A 19760-nucleotide genomic window follows, 5' to 3' on the forward strand; every position below is an offset into this window, starting at 1 on the left:
AGGGGGGGGGGGGTTGGCATCACAATGGTACTCCATTTTTAATCAGAGGAAGGGAGCAGACATTATTCTCATCACATTACTGTCTCCTGGTATTTATTTATTTGTCTTTCTCTTCTACTGCCTTTGCTCTGGAGAGAAGTTTAGTGGGTGGAGAGAATCCATTTGAAATTTGTTTCTTTGACAGTCATTAGAAATATGGATCGTGACAGTCTACAATTAACTCAGTCATCTCCTTTCTCTTCACCAGGCATCATCTGGGGATTCAGCAGGTGTAGAACCATAGAACTGCATAGGGTACCATGGGGTTCCTCCCTCTCTCCCTCTCTCTAAATTGGTTTCTCTGTCCCCCCTTTTCCATCTTTCTGGAACTTCAAACACCCTCTCTCTCATGCTCCTCTCCCATCTCTCTCCTTCTCCTGTCTTTCCTATACTCTGGGGGCTAATTCGATTTTTAGACATGTAGAAATCCCATACTGTATGGTATCTGACATTATGGGTATGATTGACTGTTCACAAGTTCAAAGACCACAGCAACATGGGAATGTTTTGGGGGGTTTTATTTAAGGAAGAACAAGCATGAATTAGTTCATTAATGGAGTCAGTGAGAGTGATCCAGCCTTACGATTCTGGATGTGGTGTATTAGTCCTCGGGTCTCGAAAGGGCTTCTTGAAGGAGCTTGGCCAATCCCATCAAGGTGCCTGTCTGGACAGCAGAAGGGAAGCTCAAGAGGAGACGAGGAGATGGGGAGATGGGGAGATGGGGAGGGGGGAGATGGGGAGGGGGGAGATGGGGAGATGGGGAGGGGGGAGATGGGGAGGGGGGGAGATGGGGAGGGGGGAGAGGGGGAGGGGAGAGATGGGGAGGGGGGAGATGGGGAGGGGGAGATGGGGAGATGGGGAGGGGGAGATGGGGAGATGGGGAGGGGGGAGATGGGGAGATGGGGAGGGGGGATATGGGGAGGGGTGAGATGGGGAGATGGGGAGGGGGGAGATGAGGAGGGGGGAGATGGGGAGATGGGGAGGGGGGAGATGGGGGAGATGGGGAGGCGGAGATGGGGAGGGTGAGATGAGGAGATGGGGAGGGGGGAGATGGGGAGATGGGGAGGGGGGAGATGGGGAGGGGGGGAGGAGGTGGGATGCAAAAGAAGACACACTCGAGTGGCTGATATAATGAAGTTATATTTATAGTAGGCTGCCAACGAGTTATACATTGGATTAGCTGATAAGCATCAGGTGTGTGATGATATGCTAATCATGTGCGTAGACGAGGTGGCAGATGGAAGTTGTGGAGTGGTCTTCTCCTCCCAAACCTCAGTTAAATCCACATTGTATTTTTAAGATGACTGAGTAAGACAACAACTCTTTGCTGTGTGTGGCAACAACAGATATGTTGTTACTTGCTGGCTGTTGTATGTGTCATTTTAAAAACATTGTTTTCACTTTTCAATAAAAAAACAATGAATGTTGTGTGAATGTGCTGCAAATGTGTTGCATATTTGTTATGCTCCGGCTGATTAAAACATGTTCTTTACATGGCCTTGCACATGTTCACAATAGTAAGTGATTCACTGAATAATGGCACAGGTCTATGGTGGAGAAACAGCCTACAGTATTTAATGTAAGGCATTTCCATCTGTTCCCTAAACTAGAGGTGGCAGAGATAAGTGCTAGCTGGCTGTGAATATGATTTACATTACATTTTACATTTAGTCATTTAGCAGACGCTATTATCCAGAGCGACTTACAGTAAGTACAGGGACATTCCCCCGAGGCAAGTAGGGTGAAGTGCCTTGCCCAAGGACACAACGTCAGTTGGCATGACCGGGAATCGAACTGGCAACCTTCGGATTACTAGCCCGATTCCCTCACCGCTCAGCCACCTGACTCCCCATGATTGAAGCTAAGCCCTTGATTGAGCCCTTGATGAAGTGTGGCACAAACAATGTATTTTCACAACCATCACGTCACTGTTATTTGAAATAAAGGAAAAGGTAAAAAAAAAGAAAGAAAGAAAGAAAAAAGAAAGAAAGGTTAGACAGACAAACAGAAGGAAAAGGTTTTGAAAAAATTTGAAGAATATAAGAGGGATTGGATGATAGGAATGATTTGAACAGTCGGTAAATAAAAAATATTTCATTACAAAATTATTTATTGTCCTGAGGAGGCAATTCTGATCCTGATATATACTGTATCTCTGTAACCTAAAGCTTGCATATTCAACAGACAACAGACATTCATACAGAATGTGGGGGTTAGGCTTCAAAAACCACGGTGGATTGAAACAAAAAATGTTGTACAGTAGTACAGAATCTGAATAATAGTCTCATATTGCTACAATGTCAGTGATAATTGTGTGTCTCATTTTTCAGTAGTCTCAGTAGTGTAGATCACCCCACATTTGATTAAACTCTACCCAAAGGCTCCATTAATTATGTATCCTGACAATGGCTGTTATAGACCGTGGTTACAGTTGGCGATGACTTGACTAAATTTCCACATGACATGAGTTGAAATGATCTAACTCGGAGAACAAAATCCTGCTCTTCAGCCTGTCTTATGTGATGAATAGAAATGAGTCATATATGCATGTTTGTTTAATATGCATGTAAAACCACATGGATTTTTCACTAGTTTTTTGTTGCTTATGTAAGGAAGGACATGCAAACACACGTGTGTGTGTGTCTGCCTCTTCAAGACTGTGAATCTTGCATGGATGTGGTCCAGCCTTGTGTGTGTGTTTACTATCTATCCATCTTCTTTCCATCCAGCTCATAGAATGCTGGTCTCCAGGGCTCAGGTCCCCAGAGTGGCCCCTCACAGAGAACAGAAGGGGCCCAGCTTAAGCTCATCTCCACATTCAATGACCCACACATGCCCATCTGGCCATCGGGCAGGCAGGAGACACAGAGGGCAGGGAGACCAAAGCCCTGTGCAAACATTATTCTTTAACTGAGTGCCGAACCATCTTAGCCCTTTAAGTTATAAATGTATGAAATACTGCCTGTACACCAATCTACAAGGCAACCTTAGTTGGGTGTCACTGAGACTTAAAATAGGATCTTACTGCATGTTATGAGAATATGTGAAATGTCTTGGGTGGTTCTAATTCTGGCCTGAGATCCATAAGAAAGCAGAGAGCATTGCTTCTTGCTGTGGTCAGAATCCCCAGGAGGTCATTTGTAGGGGATGAAGACTGCTAAACATCTGGTGCTGACATGACCTTGGCGTAGTCTGCCATTGCTCTTCTCGTGCTGCTGTACAGCAAAGCAAATGTTTTGGATAACCTTTCACATGACAGTTTCCACAGGTTCTTCAAGCTCGTGCTCTGGGCTCCAGGAAGGTAGGGCATCTTGAAATGCACCTCACTGCCTCAAAGCCAGTGGGAGCAGTCAGTACAACTCCACTCTGTCATGTTTTCTCCAACTGTTGGTTGTCATAACCTCCCCCTATATTCGAGTGACAATTCACCACATTTAAATAAATGGGGGCTTTGCTGTTCTTTTACTGCTGAAAAAGCCTTCTCTCTAGTCTCTGGAACGGATCCAATTATTGAGATAAGAGGAGAAATGCAATTTGCCTAAACTTTCTAAATCTGTGAGTGAATTATGAATTATGAGGGGAATCTCACAGTTGTTCCAACTTAGCACATTTTCTAATTATAAGTGTGACTCTAGAGGGTACTGTACATGTGTTATTGTTGGGTGAATTAATTGAGAATCAGTTCATTACTGATACTCTATTAACAAAACAGTTAACTTGAGGGTTACATCAAGTGTTTTTTTTTATCAGAATGTAATTTAATGATGAAACCCTTATGTATCATCCTGTCATGTTTTTTAGTAACATGACTGCAAGGAGCAAAGCCACCATTTTATGCGTGTTGTTTTTACTGTAATATCAATGGATGATTCATCAAATATACAGTATGTATTTTTTTACATTGTTAGAATTGTAACATAAGTGTACATGTATACATTAAGATGAGGATGCCTCTTCAAAATGTCGATTTATTCTTACATTTACTGGCTTGATGCGCTCGCTCCCATCAGACATGGTAGGTTGCTACTGCCATCTCCTGGCAGGAAGTGTCATGTTTGAAAATTGTAAATTAATGTGCAGTAATTCTTTTCTTTTCTCTTTCACAAGATGGCACTGTTGAATATGCTGCGCACCCCTTTGTGTACATGTATCATCCACAACAACAAATGTTTATAGATCACACACTGTTCCTTTGTGCTCCACATTCTGCTGTGCCTAGTGGAAGGTGTGAAGGGTAATTTCTGAAACAAAACTGATCTCATGTGATTTTATTATTTTACAAGGATTGTATTTGTGTAGATATAACATGGAGCAAAGGACTTGAGTATTGAGCTGGTCACTATTTAAGTCTTATTCTTTGTTCTCCTACATGTTTTTTCCTCCCATCCCTATTCCTCCTCTTCTTTTCCCCGTTTCAACGACATTTTGCCTCAACTCATCTGAAGGTTATCAGTTTTCAAGATTAATAGGCCAATAAATCTGTGTCATAAAAATGCCTTATAAGCAGAAAACCTCAGGCATGTCCTCAACACTAGGATATGATCAGAACTTTTCTGCAGACGTCTGATGAATAAGAACTGAGTTCCTAATTCTATCAAAGAAAAATGTGTAGACTCATAACTTCTTCAAAAAGATGTCTTATTCTGTTTTTTTTTTTTTTACATAATTCAAATAGAATACCAAATTATTTGCCAGATGCTTGTCACATACTTTCCAGAACATTTTGTAAATATTAAAAGAGAAAAACAAAGAACAGTTTTTCTTTATGAAGTGTAAGTAACTAAAAGTTATTCTGTTTATCGTTAGGTTCAAATTCTGCAGCTGATTTACGGCAAACAACCAAATTAGCTTTCAGTAAGGGTAAAAAAATACATCACAAAAAATCCTGATTGGGCAGTACAGTATGTCTATGACAGGTTAAAAGTCAACAGCAGTTTGCAGCTCTAACTCTAACCTCACACAGCCTCTCCACTGGCCATGCTAATTACCAGACTGGCTAATAGCCTGAAGAGCTACTGGGCTGCTTAGAAGGACACATCATTAGTGTCTTTTAGAATAATTTGACAGTTGGAATCAATGACGGATTCAGAGTATATTATTAGTGAGAAACAATTGACCTCCTCTTACCAGGGAGAGTTTAGTCCAGTGCCACCATGTAGCTAATGAGCATTTGTTATGATCCCAGAAATGATCATCCCACTTGATGAGAGGATTGTGCTCTTCCTGTTCCTCATACAGATACATACCTTCCACAGAGGGAGGGCTACTACATGGATGCATGTGTCCCTCCATAGGAAAAGTCTGTGTTGGTACTACAAAGAACCTGAGCAGCTTGGACCTGCTGACTGGTCATCTTACAGAGGTCGGAATTATTGTACCAATACAGGCACCACCTAGTCTGCCAAGAGCAGTGCATCTAACACATTGACAACTGAAAGGTCAGTTCTGCATAGGTTCTCATAAAACTCATACATATTTCATCACATACATTAACCTTCATTCCAAGTACATTATTAATAAGTGCAGGGAGCATGAAAAAGCCTCATCTCCCAGTTTTGACACCACTCCATCTCCCCCCCAACACTGCTGCTCTAAAATAGCCCAGTACAGACTCATACAGCAAAACCTGTTTCCTAGACAATTCATGGAATTATGGCAATCTGATACAAACAATGGATCCATTCTGTTGCTTTTTACCTGGTATTTACTTAAAAAGGGAGAGCGAGTGAGAGAGTGAGATAAAAAGGCATGATATACTAGCTAACATGACTCGCTGACAGTAAGCTCTGACTAAAGTAGTTATGAAACACATTCTGAAGGCATACCGAGGCCTTGGCCCATATGAAACACAATGGCAGACACTTAAAAAAACACACCCAGGTACGTATGGGCATTAACATGGGTGGGGTGCACACTGTGGCTTTGTCGATAAGATAAACCTGGACGTTGGTGAGGGCTGCTGGCTGAGGTACATTGTAGTGTTGATATTCATTTTTAAAATGGTTTTGTCAATGAAGCATGGGTCTGCAATGCTCACCAGCTGCTAATAGAATTGCTTTTGACCTTTCCAGATAGAGCCCTCATAATAGAGGGGCTTCAATATGACAATCCTAAAGCTTTGATTAGTCACTGTTATAGATAGATGACCCAGGGAGATAGGTAGGAGCAAAGAGCTCTGTGCTGCCCACCCGAAGTTGTAGGGTGGGAGCCCTACTGTTAACCCTTGTGCTGCCTTCGGGTCACATGACCCAAAGGTTCATAACGAAAAATAATTTTCTTTTAACCATTGCAATGTGGGGGGTCTGAGACTGCCCGACAGTTAAAAGAAAATGCTTCAGTTTGTTTTTGTATGAGGTAAATTTGTCGCAATACGATGGTGGGTCACAATGACTGATGGATCAGAATGACCCGAAGATAACACCAGGGTTAAAATAGGACCATAATCTTTCTCTTGAAAAAAAGGCAGCATAGATCCAACAAGTTCTCCAACAAAGAGTGGCTTACACAGCTGGAAGGTGATTGAAGGTGAATACCAGGCAATCATAGGCATTTCCTTTTAAGAGGGCAGTAGTACTGTATTATCAGAAATCTGATGGCAAGATTAATTAACAGGAACACCATGTAACGGCTATTTGTTCAAAGATTTCTGGTGTTCTGAGAAAACCAAAGTATAGCAATTTGCTAATTAAGTTTTTGCAAAGTGTTATTGTGTAGAACACTGCTCTGGGTGGTACCTATATCTGATAAAGATCTCAGTTGGTGGACTAGAAACACTACAGCTTGTAAAGCACAAGAAGACCTTTTCCTCATCATGAATTGTAATGTAGTCATCATTCACTGAGTTTCTCAATCTAGTGTTGAAGATACAAAGAACTGTTTGATTTTAAAACTGTTTATGCTAAATATATGCCTAGCAAGTGCTTTCTTTAGCTCCTTAAGACCAATACAATAAATATCCATATTCAGTATGAATCTCTCATTTGCATTGTAAAATGCACAACTGTTTGAATCTGTATTGTTTATCAATATCTCATAATGCTACATCAGAATAGAACAAAAATAACAGGAAAATCTATTATTAATGAAATGGAAAAATGAAATATTTATTTAATATTTATTTATACAGTATGAAGGCCCTGGCTGTGATGATCTTGAGTAGAATGTGAATCTAAATGCATTCATGGTAAAAACACTCATGGACTGCATGTTTCAACTGATTATTGTTTTCTCGTCTAATAATAGTCTTAAGTTAAACCAAAGAAGAGGAACTTGAACAATCTTTGAGGCTTTACCAAATAGTAGTACATCTTTATTAATATATTTTCATAAAACAATTTAAGACTGTATCAAAAATTCAGTAAAAACATTAGATTTTTTTCTGCCATTTTTCCTTACGGTGATATCAGATATGAAACGTACATTATTCACTTGTGGTCTCCTTCTCCCATCATATTCTTAACATGATGCAATATTTTCAGTGATGGGCAAGTCAACTCTTTTTGTCCTCCCACAAACGATTACATTGTTTCTGTTCATGACAGATTGATCATAAATCTAGACAGACAATTAAAAATAAAATTATTCTCCCCCCCCCCCCCCTACCGTCCCTACTAACTCTATTGATAAAACCCTAACGTTATGGAGGATGTTCAGTATCACAGGCACACCATTATGTACACACACCTGTCCCCATGCCTCTTCTGAACCTAGAATAGGCAGCACACTACAAAGACAGTGCAGCAGCAAAGAGGCAGAGCAGTGATAATACAGTACTGTACCTTCCCCCTCACACCCACGACAAACTCAGTGTAATAACATACATCTACCTTCCATTACTGATTCTCCCTCGGCTGCTAAAAACAGCATCTAATTGACCCTGCATTGTGGTGGTACCAAAACCCCATGAAGGTTGTTCTGTCCCAAGCATTACCTTAGCAACCCCAGAATCCAGATTTCTTGTTGTGGACAGCAGGGTCAGTGACAGGTTAACACACTGTAAATGTCTTAATTATTATTCCTGTTTTGAAATTCAATTAGGCTACATTAACAACAAGCGTGATCAGTGTACTGCTGCCCGTATTGATTAAGTAACAGATGACCTTTCAGTCCAGTGGTGTGTTAAAAGAAATAAGATAGTGTCCTTTTATGACTACCATTACAATGTTCACTTCTGCAAGACACAAAGAGTAAGTTTTAGTAAGAATTTGCCTAAGTGCAAATTTGCACATGTTATTGTCAAGAGGGAACTAAACATGTGACAAAGAGGAAAGATGAATGATTAAAAAAGAACTTAAAATTATCTGTAACGAAAGGATGGTTTCATGCTTTTAGTTTGGCTTTTTGTCTTATATTCCCCTCTAGAAATAACAGGTGCAAAGTCTTAGTAAACCTAACCCACAGACGGATAAAAGCGATATACTGAATTGGTATAAAGATTAACGCTGTGAGTGAGAGCCTCAAGTCTGTTGTCATGGTGACATTTGCTCCAAGGCCCTCTAGCTTGCAGTCTTTCCTGCTTCTTTATTATGTTCTATACAATAGAAACAGTACATCTTCTCAGATAAAAATGATTCTTCTTGGCAAAAAGAGATAAAAAAAAGAAAAAGAAAAGATTACGCAAGAGTCAAAAGCAAAACTGAAGGACAAGAAAAAGAGTGCTAGAGTTACAAACAGTTTCTGTTCAGTTGTCCTGTGCCAGTAGACTGAGTAGTACTGAATAGTATTCACGATGGTCATTTATATGGGTCTAGTTGCCTGTTCCTCTCCAAAGCCATTTTATTGAACAGATATGTAAAATTACTCCTTTCATTCATTTCAAACAAACAACCGTCACCACAGACCTCCTCCTTCCCAGACATAGGCTCCTGTGAGCGTTAGGGAGGCACGTAGGGAGGGGGCGACCTGTATGCCGTCATGTTCTTGGGGCGGGAGCCCTTGCCCTCTATGGGGACGGTGAACGGCGGAGGGGGCTGGTAGGGTGGTGCGTTGGGATCCTCGTCCTGATACATGGAGTACTCCTCGAGCAGGTCCTGGCTGAGCAAGGTGCTGTGGGGACCCGCCATGTTGGGGTACTCTGGCGGGGGCAGGGGAGGCTTCTCCTCTTGGAGGATAAGGGGTATGCTAGAGGAAGGAGGGGACTTGGAGTCATCCAACTCATCAGCAAAGATGATGGGCACTCCTTTCTTGATGAAAGTGGCCTGCTCCTCAATGGTCATCTTCCCCTTGCGTTTCTTGCGGTAGCAGACCATGGCGATGAACCCGGCTATAAGCAGCAGCGCTGCCACCACCACGGCCGGGATGACTGTGTGCAGGTAGACATCGTCGCTGCTCCTACGACCTGTGCCCGGGGAAGGAGTTGCTGTGGGAGGGACAGGGATCGCCACCTCTCTCGGGGGAACAAATGTGTAGCTCTGACACTTGTTGGTGCCATGAACAGAGATGTTGATTGCTTTAAACTCTGGCTCCATAGCCTTGGTGAAGGCCAGCTTGGGCCTGCCCTGGGGGTCGGAGATCTTGCTGCTGAGGACAGCAATCTGATCCTTTGGGCAGGGGTTTTGCTGGAGGCTGTTGTTGGTCCACTCCACCACAATAGAGCCCTTGGTGATGCTCTTCAGAGTGACCGTGCTGCTGTTGCGATCCCCCAACGCGTACGCCAGCTTCCTGGTCAGGAGGATCTTCTTGTGGATGTCATCAGTCAGTGTCTTGGGGTCACCGTGGAACCGGGCAGCGAATACAACGGGGGGTTTGTCGTTGGTGGACCAGCGGTTCACACGTACTTCAAAGGCGTCTATTGTGCTCATGCCTCCCTTGTCAGTGGCCAGCATGAAGTACTCATGTTTGCCCTCGTGCTCCTGCTCAGGAAGGCCGTACAGCAGCTGGATGGTGCTATTGAACTGGATCCAGGAGGTTTCGCTCACCACCTCATTGTCCTTCTTCTTCAAAGTCAAACGCAGCTTGTCTGTGGTGCCGTCCTCTCGGTCAAAGAAAGTGTCTGGGGGAATCTTGACCTCAAAGTACGTCCCCACCCAGACATTCACCTCATCAATGGCATTGCGGATCTCAGGCTTTTTGTTGTTGTAGTCTGGAGGCAGAGACTGAAGGGTAGTGCGTCTGGGTGGCTTGGTAGTTGTAGTTTTAGGTTCTCTTGGGGCTGGAGTGGAGGTTTTGGGCTTTTTGGTTTTCTTTGTAGGTGAAGTCTTAGGCCTTCTGGTGGTTTGGGGGGTAGGCAGAGCCGTGGCCTCCACAAACACAGGACGGGTCATGGTGGGCTGGATGGGGATGGTACTGGTGGTCCCTATAACTCTGGTGGGCTGGGGAGGACCCAGTACAGGAGTGTGGGCTATCTGATCCCTCACCCTTATAGTGGGCTTCACTGGCAGAGGCAAAGGTCCACGGACAGGGGGTGCGGAGTGGTCAGTGGCCGGGGCAATGGAAGGTGAAGTTGGGGTGGGCACAATGCGAACAGGGGGTTCAGGATGTGTGGTTGGGGGAAGCAATGAGGGCACAGGGGTGGGGGTATTGTACAATTGCCTCCTGACTCGTTTCACCATATGGGGCTTTTTGTTAACAATATGCCAACCGACTACAGGGTAGCCCAGCTTGGCGGACATGGTCCCATCCTTGGCTGGTGATTGGACACTGCTAATGTCAGGGATATTGCTCTGGTCCAATGCGCAACCCAGTTTCCATGACAACAGGGCCCCATTTTCCACCACTTTCTTGGCATTACCAGGTCCAGCCATGAAAGCGGTCATGTCAAACAGACGATTGTTTACCACAGGGACCACTCTCATGTGCTCAAGAGGAATGCCAGAGAATTTTCTCATGCTGGCCAAGAGATCGACTCTCTGCTGGGCATCCATCTTGGTGAGATCAGCATCCAGGATAATGGTGAGGACGGTGACAGGCTCCTCACTGCCACAAGTGAAGGGCTGGTGGCCATAGGCCTCGGATTGGAGGGCCAACAGGGCTGGTTCAGTGTCGGCTCGCTCCTCTGGGTACACCTCAATTGAGAAGACCTCCTTGCTGTGGGCAACTGGGCTGCTGGCAACCCTGTTTCTGTCTTCTCCAGATACAGAGATGTGGAGCACACCTTTGTCCTGCTCCATGGCCAGGCCTCGGAGGAAGCACAACTCTCTTTCCCAATGCAGCCAGGAGGGGAGACTCTCCTTGCCCATCTCGGTTAGCTGGATGAGAAATGAGACACAAAAATAGAATAGTTCAAGGAGGACAAAGTATGCCTAATACATCATAAGGAAGTGCACAAGGAGGAGGTCATTAGCTGTGCCAATATAGTAAACAAAAAAACAAGAGGTAATAAACAGGAAACCAGACCAAGCTCCTATTCACCTCGTGACAGCTGCCTGAGTCATCATTGCCCTTCATTTTGAGATATTACGATAGGACAAGATATCATTCAAAATCACAAAAGGGCATTAATACATCTCGACTCATTCATCGAGTCAAAGGGAACAAATTGTACCACAGTCCGTTTCAATCATTCATGATAGAGAGATAAATTCAATCTGAAAGGTGATGTACATTCTATATTGTTAGGTAGATTTCCCTATACGTAGATTTCAGATAAGATGTTAACCTACATCAGCACAAAAAAAAAAAACTAGGGCTTAAGTCTTGCACGGAAATTACACTACATGTTTAATGTCAGATTGCATTTATACAAGAACAATCAAGAAGGCCACATGACCAGGGAATCATAGGAAATAAAAGCAAATACAAGAAAATCAAGCAGTTGAGTGATTATGGTTTCATAAAGTTAAGCTTAATGAAAAGGCCTTCTATGCAGTGACATGAGGCATTGTTTCCTTTGTGGACTATCCACACACACACACAAAGGCTATTTTCTTTCAGGTGTAATAACTGTTCCCAATTCACACACATTTGGGGAACTGCCAGGAGTGAGTACAATAGGTGTTCAGTCACAAAGTCTTAGCAAAATAAGGTAGAAGATAAACCTGCTATTTCTACAAAAATTGGGATTACACAATATAGGTTATCAATCAACATAATCAGAACACATATCAACTCAGCCATATTGGAAAAATTCCATGGCAGCAATCTATTCATACAATATAAAGCCAGGAGAATACAGATACATGAATACATTATACTTAAAATGCATTGGCATGCAACATAGGTGAGCTCTAGGGTCCTATCTAACCAGTACTGGTGGGATAATTTACCTGGTAAAAGGGACAAATGGCCCAATGCATGCACAGTGTGGCATGTTTGCAGTCCATTAAGTTATATCTGTAGGGAGTAGAAGCCCCCCTACTATACAACTAAATGGTATAAAAAGCATGAAGAAATCTGTCACCCTATCAGAGCTTACCTGGATGTTACAGCTGCCATTGCCTGGCCTGGGTGGAAGCCTCATCTGAAACACCTGGCCGACCACAGCAGAGGAGTCTGGGATGCCCGTGGAAGCTCCTTCAGTGGGTGCAAAGAATTCTGGAGCAGTAGTGGGAGGGCCCTTTGTAACAGAGGCTGTGGCCTGCAGCTCTGACAGCACAGAGGAGTGCATGGAGGCCTCCAGATCCATGGTTATGATCTCCCCCAGGGTGTCCTCCGGGCTGCCACGCACGCTAGACGGGGCCAGGGCTACCAGGATCACCAACACCAGAGAGATAGTTCTGCCTGGAGGTGGCCTGCTTCTCCCTGCGTCCCCACAGCCTCCGTCTGTCTGTCTACAGTGCATGATGGTAGGCCTTTGTGTTCCCTGCCTCCTGTGTTAGAACAACGTCAGGGCCCACATGCACTGGCGTCAGGATGGTGGGCTGGATCCTCTGGCTGAAGGGCTGAGCTCAGATGTAACACTGTTTCACTTTGTTCTTCCCCTGTCGTCTCCCCCTGTCATCCATGAAGAGTGCGTTGGCAGCTTGTCAAACAGCAACTGGAGAGAGAGAGACAATTCATGTAAGAATCTGATACGGTTAATGAACAAACTCATCAAACCTCATTTGAACTTGACTAAAGGAATTTCACGCTTGTGATAGAAAGGACCATTTTCAGCTCTGTAAAACACCATTATGCACATTCTCAATAGGCAATGTGTTTGGTGTTTTACACAGTATTGGAGAAAGAGTTTGGCTACCACAATTCTTCAATGCAATGGCCCATGAACTAAATATCAATGACAACATAACAAAAAGCTTTTAGAAAAGCAAGTCATTTTAACATCCTACATTGTCAAGAGGTGTTGTAATTTATCTTACAAGTGAACATTTTCAATAGCAGTACTGAACTAGCCTAATCAGTCAGATACGCTACAATAGTCTGCTAAAAGCCAGTGATCATTTTACAAGTTATAGAAACAAACTTTCACGATTCAGAAACAGACTACAAACATCTGAATATTATGCGTTGCAAAAAGCATTAGTAAAGAGGGTATGTTGATCTCCAACTGATCTAACCTTTGCATGTCAGATTCTTGTGAGATGGAATGAGTCAAAGGTCGTTTGTCTTGGTTGTAAGTTTTAATTAGGTGCCCTGGGGGTGGGAATTAGAGTCTCTACTGTGCTGACCCAGCCAACCCCAATCCTGTAGCACTGAGAGACGGCCAGGGCAGGGTCGGACAGTTGCCTGGAATTTTAATGCAGCCTGTGACGTCAGCTCATAAAGACCAATACTGTGTCCGACAACTCTTTAGGGGTTTGCTTTCTTCTCCCCTTTCCCTTCAGTACAGACAGAGACCTCTCAACCATGCTGCCTCTCTCTCATCTCCCATCAGATAAGTGATCAGAGAGGAACAGGCACAAGGAGGGGAGCTACAGTAGTGGGCACTTAAACAACAATGAGTAGCCTACTGCAGTCATCATGTGTGGAAAACCACATGCATGTAGAGTATTTTGAGGAAGGAAAGTTGTCTGTCCACTTACATAGATCCTCTATTATAGCCTTAAGGAGAAATACTATCAAATGTTTATCACCACTATGGTGTTTTTTTAATTGTTCTTTGTTCCATGATACACAAATATTCATTCTCCCTCTATCAAAAGCTCTCATACACATCCCTGACAACTCAACTGGTGAGGCATTTCTCTCTCCTTTGAAACAACTGGCAATATCCTTCAGATTCAGTATTGAAACGTAAAGGGGTGGGTCAGGGTCTCCACTGTGCTGACAGCCGAGCCAACGCTGCTCAGAGGCCAAATGCTGTCATCACATTCCTTTCGCGATCAGACAAGATCGATCGGGGAGCGTCAACTTAAATGCTAAGGCAGCAGATCATCTAAAGTTAAGTCAAAGTGTTTTCCAGAGAAACATTGCATTCCTCAGAGGAAGTCACCATGCAGTCAAAAATGGTATCTGGGTGTTGAACACAATGAACTTTTTCTATTTGTATTATAACGAGAAACCTGTGAACTGTCTTATTTTGTCATCTCTGCAGGCCCACGTCCCACTTCTACATTTTGTGCAATACAAAGGGAGATACATTTTGTGCTAGGGTAGACCACTTACAGAAGCTAGTTATGGTGTTTCTGCCATAGACGGGCATTGTTATGACTGGATCCCCAACTGAGTATGCTGGAATGTTCAATTAAACCTTATCCACAGGGTTCCTTTGCTTCACACTATCCTCTACTAATATTCTGTGCTGGATACAGAAATTGAACCATCTCCAATACAGGGCTTTATTTATTTATTTTTTACCATGTCTGTAAAAATTTCTAAGTATTGGCTACCGTACAGACAGTCGCCCCCATTGACTCATATAATTTGGAGTAGGCTAACCCAGCTGGCTATTTTCTAAACCCACCATTTCCTCTTTAATAGAATTCCTTAGCTTATTTCCTTGCCAAAAAATAGTTTGTCCGTTAGATGGCTCTGACTTTTCCACACAATCATTCTAAGACAAAACAATCAACAATTTTGGCTTGAGTTATCTTTCATCAATTCATACTCAAACTCTCTAATGGTCTACTCCCTATGTTAGCCACGTTCAAATCTGCAAATCTAGATTTAGCTCCATAAACCCACCCTATGACTGATATTAAGGTTAACTCTATAGTTACATTTTCCAAAGCCGCATTTTTATGCTGCTTCTTTAAGACATACTGTACAAGGCCATGCTTGAATACAGGCAAAGGCAACTCATACCAACATCGAACCACAGTTTCACTGTTGACTGAAGTGCTAGTGTATAGTCCATAGGGTCATTAAATTACTGAAAGACACCTTACAGTACACTACTCAACAAGTAAAAGTATGTTGTGCCTCAAAAGAATGCTATTCACTGTGGCCTAGATTCCATCATGCTCCAATTTCCTAAACATGATTCCAACTTGTGTTAAAAAAAAAAAGGTCAAGGGTACTTCCCTAAACAAGTGATGTGTTTGTACCTACGATAACGCTCCTGTAACAATATTTCTAATATTTTATGAGATTCTGAACTCTGAACAGATTCCATGCAAATGATCTCATTTTCACTGTCCTTTAGGCCAAGATGCCAAACTCAATGTATCCAAGCTTGCCCCCCACCCACAACTGACCTGCAACCTGGTGTACAATGTTAATTGACATACTGGAAATATGTCTACTATGTATCAAGAATAACAAAGATGCTCACACTTGCTTCATGAAATGCGTCATTTCCCCCTCCAATTCTCTGATATTTAAGCAGTACAGTAGGCAATAATTTTAAACCATCAAAAATAATTAGTCCTCAAATGCACAGTGGCATTCAGGACAAATTGAATTGACGTATCCCACATCCAGCAGCCACTGGAAAGCACATGAGCTGAATATTAAACATATCCAAGACTTGCTTGCTTTGCAATCGGAATTGTTGATTGGGAAACAAAGAGGGACATCCAAACCCAAAACATTGCACAACACCACCCTGACAACCCAAGTAAAGAATAAATAAAGATAACGTCACAAGATTGAGTCTGCCTTCTACCTTAAATGCTCATATTGCACAGCCGATACTGGCTGGAAACTGAACATCATTTAAAAAATGATTTTTCTTATTTGCTGAATATGCAGAAAAAGTAGCTAGCACCTGGTAATATTTGCTTTTACCCAATGTGTTGTGTAATTGAAAGGCACATCCACCTAACGTTGTGGCTGGCTACCAAGAAGTGATGGAATGGTGTGAGAAAACTGATTTGCTAACAGCTAGCTACCCGGCTATCACAGTTCAAATAAATAATTGTCCCATTAGCTCGTGCTGTGTTAGCTAGCTAAATGAAAATAAGCGCGCGCTAAAAATGATTTCCCAGGTCATTATGCTGCCCCCAACGTATCATTATGCATATTATAAAAGTACATGTTTTAATTTTCCAGTCACTCCCGCAAGATTGTAAATAGTCAATGTCACCGTTCATATTTTAAGGAACAGCATTGGCTGCTACCTAGCTCGAAAGATATACTGAGGCTAGAGCTAACTAGCTAGCAATAATAGCACAGCAATCTCAAGATAGCGACTGCAAGGTTCTCTACTTGCTGAGGCAGTGGGCCCAATTGGTTGAGTGACAGTAGCTAGCAAGATAAAATGGCCATTATAATATCGGCCGTTTAGAATACGCCAACAGCAAAGGAATAATATGGAATACACTAAGCTTATTATCATTTGGTTTCTTTACGCAACAGATTATTGGGCATTTCTTATTTGAACCCCCTAGCCGCGACACCCCGCATCCCGTGGCTTTCACTCTCGAAATGCACCTGTTCTAGGAAAATGGGAAAACTGTCCGGGTTAGCTGGCGCTAGTAGGCTAGTGCTCTTGTTCTAGCCTAGCGCACCCAAACCAATCTCTAGACAAATGTTTCTCGCTAAGATGTGTATAGTTCAAAGACAACATGCAGTTATTATAACATACGTACGCTTTAACTATTCTCTTCCGAATGCATCCATTTCGTGGAATGTCGACTGCGAAAAACCAAAGAATGACTGTTGTTAACCTTCCGTAGAGAAGATGCAGTAGTCTCGACTAATCGAGTGTTGTAGCTTGCTGCTTGGGGATGGTGATGAAATGAAATATTTTAGGTCAGTTGTGACCCAACCATTTAGCAAAGCAAATACGATATGATAAAATAAGGTGTTGGAAACGGAGGACAGTAGATGCTAACATGCAGAAAACTGACCTTGTTAATGTATATGTCTCCTCTTCGCTCTAAATGTAATAAATATCCATCGTTTGATATCTCAAAATGTAAGCTATATGGCAAGGAGACTAGCCTTAGCAAAGTCACTATATGCTGGGCAGAAAGGTCTTCGTGCTACTTTCTGCTCTCTGTCCTTCCGCCTTGTCTACAGGTGAGTGTCAAATCTTTTTTCATCCTAGTGTTTGACTCCGCCTCGATCTGGGCTCGCACCCTGTTTATTTTGACGGACGCACAGGTGCAGTGATATTAGAGCAACTGAAAATTATAAATACAGAAACCCAACCGTGTAAGCCTTCTCAGATGTTACAAGATTAACACTGAGTGTTTTTGTTGTATGAGGACAACAACATTTCCCCATTACAATTTGCCAAAGACCAACCACATGTTTATAATAAATGATCATACCTATCTGCAGAATTTATATTTGTAAATGTCACGCACACAACCTTAGTTTTTGAAGGCTTGCCTTTCACTAAACATCCACAATATGTATATAAATACATTGTTTTATAATTGAATGGAAGACATACCTACCTCAACTCTGAATAATTATAACCAAGAAGTAAAACTGAACCCTGTGGTTTTGTGGTATTCCAAGTTCAAAGCATATCCCCTGCACATGTTTTCATTTAGAAATGTATTAAAGTGTGCCAGCCTCTTCTGTCTTTGATGGTGGAAAAGTAAGATATTGAACCAAAAACTGAAACTTTACCCTCATTTAATGTGCCTGCCAAACCTAAAATATGTTTCAGTAGGCTATACAAAATTAATGGTAAAGATTTGTGATGACATACAAGTTGATTTGGTTTAAAATGATCTTAGAAATTAGCATAACATACGCATTGTATAACTATGGGTCAGAATTTGTCGGAGAAAGAGAGGTTGATTATTAAGTCTAAAGGTTATGTTTGTTTTTGAACATGTTGAAATATTGACAGAGGTATGGTAAAGATTTCAGTTTGTGCAAAGGGCACTCTTGTTCTCAAACTTACGTTTTCAATAGTTGCTCATCTTCACTAAGAACATTTTCTAAATCAGATCTGGTCATTCCCCTCACTATATCAAGACATTGATTAAGATTATCTACTATCTGATTACACGCTTGAAATTTGGTCAGTAGTCAAATAAAAGAATCGGTGAAAAACACTCATTGGTTTGGAGAACTATGTGTCATATAGTGCAAACACGTGGTTGTTGAAACTGTAGAATTATTAGGGACATGCCTGTGGTGTTCCTTGATAGTTGTCTAGGTCATGTAAACTCTTATCCCACACTTTCTGCTCTATGGATGCCAGTACACTGTACCTGTAACCTTCACAGAACTCCTCAGAGCTCTTGAATCTGAAAGTGTTCTCTTTACGTACATGTCAATTAAGTTATGAACAAAAAAATACGTATGAAGAATGCATGATTTCCAAGTATTTAGCAAAATTGACAATGCCTCAAATGTCAAAGAGAACAGTCCTCATGCGTGCTTGATCCTGACCAACACCAAACCAGGCCAGCGGTGGTTTCATTGTTGTCCAAGTGACTTGATCTGATTTATTTGTTTTTAGGATTACATTTCTATATTCTGTTATTCACTGGCATCCTATTATGATTGAATTATTATATCCGCAATTCATTTTCTCTCTTTTTTGTTTTATACATGGAACAGGTACAAATAAAATGGTGGAACTGAAAGTTATAACTTATAAGTTTAGAGAAGCCTTCGTGAGATTATATGAGTGCCTGTCTTAGCTAGCACATTGTTCTTCTTTTAGATAAGACATCAACTCTATTGGGAACAATGCTTGAAAGAGGAAAGGGATGTTTTGGATCATAATGACATCTTCCAGACAGGCAGCGTACCTTACCCTGAAGCTATGACAGCACATTCAAAATATCTCCACCATTCAGAGACAACATCATCCACACAAGCCAAACAAACACCTTGAAATATCACATTGTGTTGTCACTTATCCAGTACTATGATGGGTTTCATCAAACAACAATTATTCAATACAATACTTTAGTGACCAGATTATAGTGCACAAAACTTGAAAACATCTTCAGACCATTCTGTACGTGAATGGCACTGAACGGAAATTGACTGGATCCTCATTCTAATGATGAAAGGGCTTTCAAAAGACTAATTAATTTCTAGATGGGTATAAATGTGATTTTTAGGGAAAGCGAGGCTGTCTTTAACAGTTTATAAAGCTGTCAATCATGGAAATCCCTGACTCTTTGTTCACCCTAAGGAGGAGACAGAGAGCATACAGTTTCTGCATTGAAAAGCTCAAGTTTGAGTGTGAGTAAGAGAATAGCCAACATACATCAACAGGGCATTACATAATTTTACAGTACACAGAATCAAATGGCTTTGAGAGACACCCACTATAACTTCCATTACAGTGTATGTACGTATCATATGCTATAACTATGGCTACACAGTAGAGGTTATGTGGCACAAGGTTTGTGGGTATTCAGAAGAAGAAAATGTCCTGAATATGTAGTCATTTAATATGTAGTCGGAAGTTGACAAAACTTGCATTAAAAAACATGTTTGTGTGGAGTAGTTCTGGGAAACGTTAGTCATCCAGCAAAAGC

General features: G+C 42.0%; 1 protein-coding gene and 1 long non-coding RNA gene across 2 annotated transcripts in view; one reads left to right on the forward strand and one right to left on the reverse strand.

The window, feature by feature from the left end:
- LOC136945346 (uncharacterized) overlaps positions 1-19760 on the forward strand; it is a 174428-nt gene that overhangs the window by 361 nt on the left and 154307 nt on the right. The gene's annotated exons all lie outside the window — the stretch shown is intronic.
- LOC136946481 (dystroglycan 1-like) lies at positions 7325-17293 on the reverse strand. The gene is made up of 3 exons (XM_067240833.1): positions 17148-17293; positions 12392-12952; positions 7325-11225 (listed from the first exon to the last, which is right to left on the reverse strand). Exons 2-3 carry the CDS (start codon positions 12755-12757, stop codon positions 8913-8915), a joined length of 2679 nt encoding a protein of 892 aa, XP_067096934.1. The 5' UTR covers positions 12758-12952; positions 17148-17293; the 3' UTR covers positions 7325-8912.

Source organism: Osmerus mordax, chromosome 7 (assembly GCF_038355195.1).
Source record: "Osmerus mordax isolate fOsmMor3 chromosome 7, fOsmMor3.pri, whole genome shotgun sequence".
Classification (NCBI taxonomy): Eukaryota; Metazoa; Chordata; class Actinopteri; order Osmeriformes; family Osmeridae; genus Osmerus; species Osmerus mordax.

Bases quoted from the DNA above. Each gene is read 5' to 3' on its own strand.
- LOC136946481 (XM_067240833.1), bottom strand. From the start codon at position 12,757: ATGCACTGTAGACAGACAGACGGAGGCTGTGGGGACGCAGGGAGAAGC. The intron at 11,226-12,391 runs GTAAGCTCTGAT...TTTCTCATCCAG, and splicing joins ATGGCAGCTGTAACATCCAG to CTAACCGAGATGGGCAAGGA.